General features: G+C 37.1%; 1 protein-coding gene across 34 annotated transcripts in view; it reads right to left on the bottom strand.

The window, feature by feature from the left end:
* camk2b1 (calcium/calmodulin-dependent protein kinase (CaM kinase) II beta 1) overlaps window positions 1-8,868 on the bottom strand; it is a 126,148-nt gene that overhangs the window by 88,605 nt on the left and 28,675 nt on the right. For 19 of the 34 annotated variants that reach the window (XM_056457560.1, XM_056457561.1, XM_056457556.1 and 16 more), the window contains exon 6: window positions 2,924-2,996. The exons of the other annotated variants lie outside the window; for them this stretch is intronic. In XM_056457560.1, the coding sequence (XP_056313535.1) occupies window positions 2,924-2,996 (73 nt within the window). The remainder of the gene's footprint in view (window positions 1-2,923; window positions 2,997-8,868) is intronic. 34 annotated transcript variants of the gene reach the window in all.

Below are 8,868 nucleotides of genomic sequence, written 5' to 3' on the forward strand. Positions count from 1 at the left end.
TTAATCTTTAACACCGCGTTCTGAGCTGCATTACTGATGGGGACAGTGCTGCATAAATAACGTTATAGCTGCGATTATTATTATCCATGTGCAGTGTGCGCTGCATATGTGTAAAGTTCTGGCATGGCAGTAAAGTTCAGGGCTGTAAATTAAAGAGCTGCATTCACTTTCTAAATGTCTCCCATTAAAAAGAGCATGGAGAATGACATACGGTCATGGCTTATGTATAAGACAGGACACCTCAGAAAAAAAAAACATTACTGAGGGTCTGTTTACACTGCCTTTAAATTCATGAATGCATATAGTAATATTTATATATATAGATATAAATATATTAAAAACATGCAAGGTTTTGTGCATTTATCACTGCCCGCATGTGTGTGTGTATTTCTTCACACCTCCCCCAGTGTCAGCTGCTGATCGTGGCTGCTCTGCAAGAGTAGATGTGTGTGTGTGTGAGTGTGTGTGTGTGTGTGTGTGTGATTTTGTGTGCGAGCAAGTGAATGTGTGTAGTGGTGCGACAGGAAGTGTCACTGTGTTTCAGCACATAATCTCCAGTCGAAAGAACTGCTGTGGACATGAAAATGTCTAAAAATGTACCGAAACCCACAGGGCTGCATTCTCTAACACTCACTTTATATAAAGTAGGGCCGTACACATAATTAAATCATGACAGAGTAGTGTCTATGAATATTAATGTACAAAAAGACATATGAAGTTCATATAGAGTTTGTCTTATTCAAGAATACAAGATGCTTTTTTTGTTTTCAGCGTCTGTCATCTAACTATATAACATACAAACACATGAATTTCATCTCCAGTGACGTTCAGAGAGTTTCTCCATTATCATTTTTTTTTGATGAATGATCATTTGTTTTGTTTTTACACATTATTTGGTAACACTTTATTTTATATTTTATATTGTTTCTGTTACTCATTCCAAGTACTTAATACAACATTAACCAGGGCCAGACAGAATCTGCGGACATTTTTTGTTATTTTTGTGCAGAATATTTGAAATAAAAAAATATGTTTTTAACTTATTTAATCATTTATTTAAATAAATAACCTAATTATTTAATTGTTTACATTGCAAATCCAATTAGATCCACTTATGTGGTAAACAAAGCAAGTCTTTTATATATCTCCTAAAAGACATTAAATATTACTTTACAAACTGTATTGTAAATAAATCATATGAACATTTTCATATTAGTCAATAATATTACTGAAATTAATTTAACAACTGAATTAATATAATTTTCCACAAGTAAATAAATAGACTCAATGATTGGGAAAAAAAAATAAAAATCGGTTGATTTCTGCATGCACAGATGGGCCTATTAATAAATTTTGCATAATTAGATGCAACTAACCATATTGTGAGTACATGTAGTTAATTCATATTACTATTTGAATGTAGTTTCATAAAATCACAAAACAGAATGCGAAAAAATGGCAACAAACCACAGAAAAAAAATTATATAAATATTTTTACTCTCAGAACGTTTAGAAATGTAAAAGTTGTTGATTATACATCATTAACTACGTTTACATGAACATCAGTAATCTAATTATTTGCCTTAATCTGAATAAGACACTAATATGATTAAGGTGTTTACATGAGTTGCTTTTGAATGTTCCTTTCATGATTCCGTTTTACATGTTATCGCACATAATTTAATTAACGTCATTGCATCACCACGCTATCCACATTTCCTCCTCAGTTTCATGTAATTTTGGGTGTTTCGTTTTTAATTTGTCAACTGTACCTGCAGTTTGGGAATTTCACTTTCATTCAGGAATATTTCATGCATGCCCCCTGTGACAATCTGAAGTATGGGATGCGAGTATGATCTAAGGACTGGTGGAAGAGTGTTGTTTTAATGGAATTTGATTTCGCACGCTGAATGGAAAAAACCTCCGCATTTCGTGATGCAGGTGTCTGTGGCCCTTTATTGACTCGGTAGGAGCAGAGAATACTGTCAAGCAGCAGTGTGTGTATGGACTATCCTGTCGCAAAATGAGGCGAAAATCCTACATGAGGATAATAGTTTGATTGCGGTGTTTACATGTCTGTACTGCACTTCAATAATGCAACTAAAATCGGCATTCTCCACATGTCTTAATTCGATTTTTGTTTAGTTAAATTATGACTTTAGTCAGATTAAGGTCATCAAAAAAAATCACTGTTAACATGGTAGACTCTTAATCAGAGTATTGTCTTAATCTCATTAAAAATCAATTAAATGGTGTCCATTCAAACATGCAAACTGTTGACCATTAAAATATAAACAAAAAAATTGCACTTTAGGCCCTTTTAAACTAAAATAATGGGGAAAAATAAAACATTTAAAAGGGCCAGATTACCTTAAAACAACCACTTTGACAAAGAAAACAGTACAATACAAACCCTATAACAAAATATATAGTACAAAAGAAGCACTAAGATACTTTAAACACACATTTTGTGAATAGAAATATCATTTTAAGGTTCGATTATCATTTACTCACCGTTATGCCTTTCCAAACCTGTTTGACTTACTTTATTATGTGCATGCAAAGAAATGCATCCAGGCTTGGAAAAGCTAAAGGAGCATAAATGATACATTTCATTTTTGAGGGGTAAACCATCTTACTTCAAAAGTAAGAGAAATTGAAGCTGTAAAGAAAACCTCAGAAGCAAATAATAACCCAGTTTTGATCATCTAAACAACGGCATCAAGCTAAAACTCAAGCATAGGAAGTGAGGATTCGGGAAAAGCAGTCAATGGATTAAGGGAAGCCCATGATGCCAAACACATAAAGACAGACATAAAGGCAGACAAGACGGGCTAGAGCTACACACACTCACACAAAGACAGGAGCAAGCAGGAGCAAACGGACAGGCCATACACAGGCAGTGTGGGAGCTACATACTGACCTTCAGGTCCCTGTGCACTATGTCATGTTGGTGAATATGATGGACACTGTCTAGAATCTGATGGATACAGTGACTGTGAAGACAAAACGGAAGAATAGAAAAAAAAGGAGAAGAGGGAGAGTGAGGGAATGAGAGGTGATGGGGGAAGATGCAAGGATGGATGGAGTGAAATCAAACGATTGTGCGATGACGGAGTGGAAGTGATGGAGTAAACCAGGTATGAATGAACGTGTGTGGAAGATGGAGTGAGAGGGAAGTGAATGGTGGAGGTGAAGAGACAGAACCATTTAGACGTGAGACACACAACTGTCAACAACAAGAACAACATAAGTAAGAAAGACAGAAAAGAGCAGGAGAAGGGAGGTGAGGAGAAAACAGGTGTATTGAGTGAATGTGCAGGTGTGTCTGTGTGTGAGAATAAATGCTGGCGTGGTGCTTTATTATAAATGTATTAGGCATGGGCCGGTATACGAGTCTGACGGTATGCTAACCTTGGCTAAAAATATCCCTGTTTCACGGTATCACAGTATTGTGATTACTGCTCCAAAATAAGTTTTCAGGGTGTTTTCACACCTGTAAATTGATTGTTTTGTTCCGAAACATGGATTAAAATTGTTTGAAAGTTGGTCTTTGTTCTTGGTGCGTTTCGCTTTCACACAGCAAAGTTTCTGAACGGACCAAAATAGCCAAAACATGTCACGTGCGAGTAAACTCTCCTCACATTGGTCAGAGTTTTAGGGTTTATTTTGCAAAGTCCTGCTCAGCTGTCATGCGTCCTTTAATTTATGACGGTGAGCAGTAAAACATTATAAGCAAAAAGGTGCAATTTAATTTTGAATGGTGACACCCACAGACATTGCCGACTTTTTCATACATAGCCTTGGCTAGAATTTTTGCATTATAGGCTTTACATTACAGAGAGAAATAACAGATAAACTAAGACTGCAGATCAGTCAATTTTCCAGACCAATTGTTTTGCCGTAGATCCGAACACGATTGCTGGATTCACGTATGCCAAACTGGGGAAACACGCCAGATTCTGAAACAAAAGTCTAGGTGTAAAAACACCTCTAAATGTCTGGGTAAAAAAAAAAAAACTATATAATTTATTTTAAGAAACATTTAAAATATTTTGGACCAGTAGCTTTTGATGTAGAGGTTTCTTTTCTGTTGAATGTACTGTTTCCCTAAAAAAACGAAATAAAATATTAGTAAAAAACATGTTAACAAAAAAAAAAAAAAAAAAAAAAAAAAAAAAAAACCCTAAAACAGACCTTAATATACCTTAGAAACGGTAAAACAGAAAACGTTGACGGATTTAAAACCTTGACTTTTCCAAACCGCGGTAAATCTTGAAACCGGTTATCGTCCCATGCCTAAAATGTATAGTGTCTTTGAAGGGCAATCATACACCAGATACACAAATATGCATCATACATAGACATGTATTATAAAATGTCGCTGGAATTAATTAATTTTTTTTACCAAGGTTGCATTTATTTAATCAAAAAAGCATTTGTATAAAAAAACTGTTTGCTATTTCATAGTGCCCTGTTATGGTATTTAAAGAGTCATGAAACCCCCCTCTTTCGGTTCAAGGCTCAGAGAATATAAAAAATAAAATACTCCAAGATGGGCGCGGAGCGCTGCGAGAAAAGGGAGGAGTGGGCGTGGCCAACAGAGCAGGGGAAAAAGAGGGGAGCGAACAACTGTTGTCAGTTGGCTCACAAAGTGAGACACAATCCGTGATGGGACTTCTCTCCTCCTGAATGCAGACACAGGGCAAGAGACCTGCTGCACTGCTCTCCACTATCTATTTCAACCAGTATCCCTTTCCATAATCTGGAGGATTTTAAACATGGGCGGACACAGCAGCATGGGTATAGGCGATGTCTGAATAGTAACGAACTCAACTGATAAAAGAAAGTCCACCATTCTCCAATTCTTGTACAACTCTGCAGACAAAAATGCTAGCTGCAAACCAACAGCTTTGTTTTATCCGCCCAGACAGAATCACGGGGAAAACATGCAACAGACCCAGTGGATCATGGAAATGTCATGCACGGAAGCGGTCTCACCCAGTCATTGGGTCTCACAGCTTGGCAGGTCTGCCTTGCCTTCGGAAAACACGTGCTCTCATGAATAATTAAGAAGCAGGGTCTTCTCACAGGATAAGAAAACTCTGCTATAAATAATGTTGAGAAACAGACATATCATCACTCTACAAGTAGATTCGTGCCATGTCATCTATTTTGATCCCGGGCATTTTAAACCCGGGAGATGAAATTAGCTGATAAAAGCCAAGACAGTTTTCCCCACATTTAAAGCTAACAGGTGCTAACGTTGTCTTAATTGATGCTCAACAGAAACAAATCTGTTAAAATCTTAAAGTACTCAAGGGTGTTTTGAACCTTTAAAAGAAAGTGGAGCTTGAGTTGGGATGCAGATATACATTTATTTTTATGATCAAAAACCGTAGCCTATACCTGGTTCAGTGAAAATGATAGCAACTTAATCTTTCATATATTTGTAAATCATGATCACCCTTCTCTTAGAAGAGAAACAGCGTAATTTTAAACTACAGCTGACCAAATCACTATAAAACAGGTAAGTGATGTTCTAAGTCGATCTCTCTCTTTTGTACGTTGTAGTGCTGTATTTATTATGCCATATAATTGTAGTGTATTGAGTGTGAGATAGGATTCACATATCAGGAATGTACAGTATGTATTTTGTGTTGGCCATCCTTCATATAACCATGAGTTCCATTTTGGTTGGCCATCTATTTGTTTCTAATGAGTCTCCTGTTTTTATTACTGCAGACTAATTTAATAAACAGAAAGAAAGAAGAAATGCCCACATGTGTTTAGTGTTTTTCCTTATCGCAAACACAACATTAATCTGGTAGTGTTTGCGCTGCTTTAGCTTTTTTTAGAGTTAATTATTGTGATATCTCGATTGCAACAAAGAAATACTGGGAAATCTTTGTAGACTGGTGGCATTTCATGTCGTACAGCCTAATAATCTTAAGATGTCAGCAAAATGACCTGTTTTGTCACTTTAGACATTACACTAGAGAATCATTTAAATACTAGCACTAAAGTGACACCGGTGAATGAGTAACGGTTTCAGCTCTTCTGACATCAGCTGCAGATGTGAATGAACGGTGGAAGTAGTTCCTCATACAAAAGGGATTTGAGACTCTCCATGCTTGATTTTCTTTTTTATATACACTATTATGCTGTCAAACTGTTGAAGAAATGCAATTTCACATGAGTAGCAGTGCGATGTGGCTGTATATCAGCACTAGTGGAACAATATATCCGGGGACAACGCATGCCTCCCACCAGATCCGATATACAGCCACATCTCACTGCTACTCGTAGGACATTGCTCATATAAACATCTTAACTGGAATATTGTCGCAAAGGTGCTGAAAAGAATCCAGCTATGATTAATTTGTCTTTCAACTAGTTTAAATGGTATACGTATGCGATTGTACTGGTGACCACCGCACTCAACTCGAGTGTGTGTGATCACTGGGTCTCACAGTAGTGTTTAGTGGTCTCATGATTGTGACACTTCAGTGTAGTAAATACATTCACTTTAGCTCACACTGCGCTCTTTTCGTTCAAGCTGAATGGATAAAAATTCAGTGAAACAAGCGGCTTCAGATTTAAAAAAGAAACAAAACAAACAAACGAACAAACTACCATTTCTTGCAACTCAAGAATTTGGAGCAAATGCTGGCCAATTTCAATTTCTTGCTTATCGATTTCTGGTGCATCTCTACAAAACCACATACATACATTCATTCATTCATTTTCTTTTCAGCTTAGTCCCTTTATTAATCAGGGGTCGCCACAGCGGAATGAACTGCCAACTAATCCAGCATATATTTTTTGCAGCGAATGCCTTTCCAGCTGCAACCTATCCCTGGGAAACATCCATACACACTCATTCACAATTTAGCATACCCAATTCACCTATACCACATGTTTTTGGACTTGTAAGAGGAAACCCATGCAAACATGGGGAGAACATTCAAACTTTACACAGAAATGTCAACTGACCCATCCAGGGCTCGAATCAGCGACCTTCTTGCTGTGAGGCGATTGTGCTACCCACTGTGCCACCGCGCTGCCCTAAACCACATACTGTAAATGACAAATGAGTAAAGTCTTTCAGCCGATTTAAATCACTGCAGCTTGGGCTTGTTTCCATTCACAAGCACGTCATTCCCTCTTTTCTGTCACACATCCAACAAAAAAGAGCTACAACACAGTGGAGAAGGTGTCAGTGACACTATCACACAGAAAGAGAGAGCTAGAATATGTGAATAAAAGAGAGAAGGCAGACAGAAAGAGAGGGAGAGACAGGTGGAGAAAGGGAGGAGGAGGGAGAGAAAATGAGGCCCTAATTATGTGTGTTAATTGGAGGCCTAGTTTCTGGCTCTCTCTGCGGAGGCAGGGGGCAGCGCACGGCACGACTGCGGGGCTTCACGAGGAACAGAGGAAGAATGGAAAGAGGGACAGACAGCAGGTACGCAGAAGCAGGTCAGCAGGAGACGAGAGCTAGAGAAGAAGAGATGTTTCCGTTCATCCATTCCTACGAACGACACACATTTACAGCCTTCTAATAATATATCTGGAGAGCAGTACAGTGTAGGGCAAAGCTACTTTTAGAAGTAATAGATTACAATAAACAGCTTAAAACAGCAAAAATAATGCTAAAAAATAATTTTTCACCTTACTTTCCTTAAAAAGCAACACATTTATTTATTTTTTTCAAAGTGAGTGTATCAGTTCGCAAAACTTTTGATTTGATATGGAACAGTTGTCATGGTTTTGTACGTTTTTGATGCAGCAAAAAAAAATAATAATTTTATTTATTTATTAAAATTGACAAAAGTCATCGCTTATCAAATTTTTATAAAAAACAAATAACTTGACTTCTAGTTAATCATTTGGTATTGGTATTGACTTCTAGTTGATCATTAAAAGTAGCTTATATGAAAGGCAAAGGCCTCTAGATTACGCTAATTTTACCAAAACAAAATATGATTATGCCTCGATTCTTAATTATTTAATTAGGACACAAGGTCTGACTTTACTAAAAGTTGACAAAAGTTATGTCAATTAACAGAAATAATGTACAGTATAGAATATAAAGTCATGGTGCAGTGGAAAAGAAATAATATTGTGTATGACTCTCATGAGCTTGGAGGACTGCATTCATACATCTCTGCAATGGCTCAAATAACTTATTAATAAAGTCTTCTGGAATGACAAAGAAAGCGTTCTTGCAGGACTCCCAGAGTTCATCAAGATTCTTTGAATTCATCTTCAATGCCTCCTCCTCCATCTTACCCCAGACATGCTCAATAATGTTCATTGTTGGTAACTGGGCGGGCCAATGCTAGAGCACCTTGACCTTTGTTTTCAGGAACTTTGATGAAGTATAAGGAGTATAAGGCTGAAGTATAAGGAGCGCTATCCTGTCGAAGAATTTGCCCTCTCCTATCGTTTGTAATGGGTTGCAGCACAAATGTCTTGTTACTTCAGGTTGTTGATGTTGCCATCCACTCTGCAGATCTCTTGCACACCCCCATACTGAATGTAACCCCAAACCATGATTTTTTCCTTCATCAAACTTGACTGATTTCTGTAAGAAAATTGAGTCCATACGGGTTCCAACAGGGCTTTGCAGTGTTTTGTGATGATTAGGATGCAGTTCAACAGATGATTCATCAGAAAAATCTACCTTCTGCCACTTTTTCAAATGATCAACTAGAAGTCAAGTATTATTTGTTGCTCTTACAACTGGAATTGACAACAATAATTTTGTCAGGTTGTGAGCATCATGATCATTTCTTTAATTTAAACAATGATGGAGTTTTACTTGACCCATCTTCTGGGGTGTTTTCATTTTAGCATATAAAACAA

The sequence above is a fragment of the Danio aesculapii genome, chromosome 5 (assembly GCF_903798145.1).
Source record: "Danio aesculapii chromosome 5, fDanAes4.1, whole genome shotgun sequence".
Taxonomy (NCBI): Eukaryota; Metazoa; Chordata; class Actinopteri; order Cypriniformes; family Danionidae; genus Danio; species Danio aesculapii.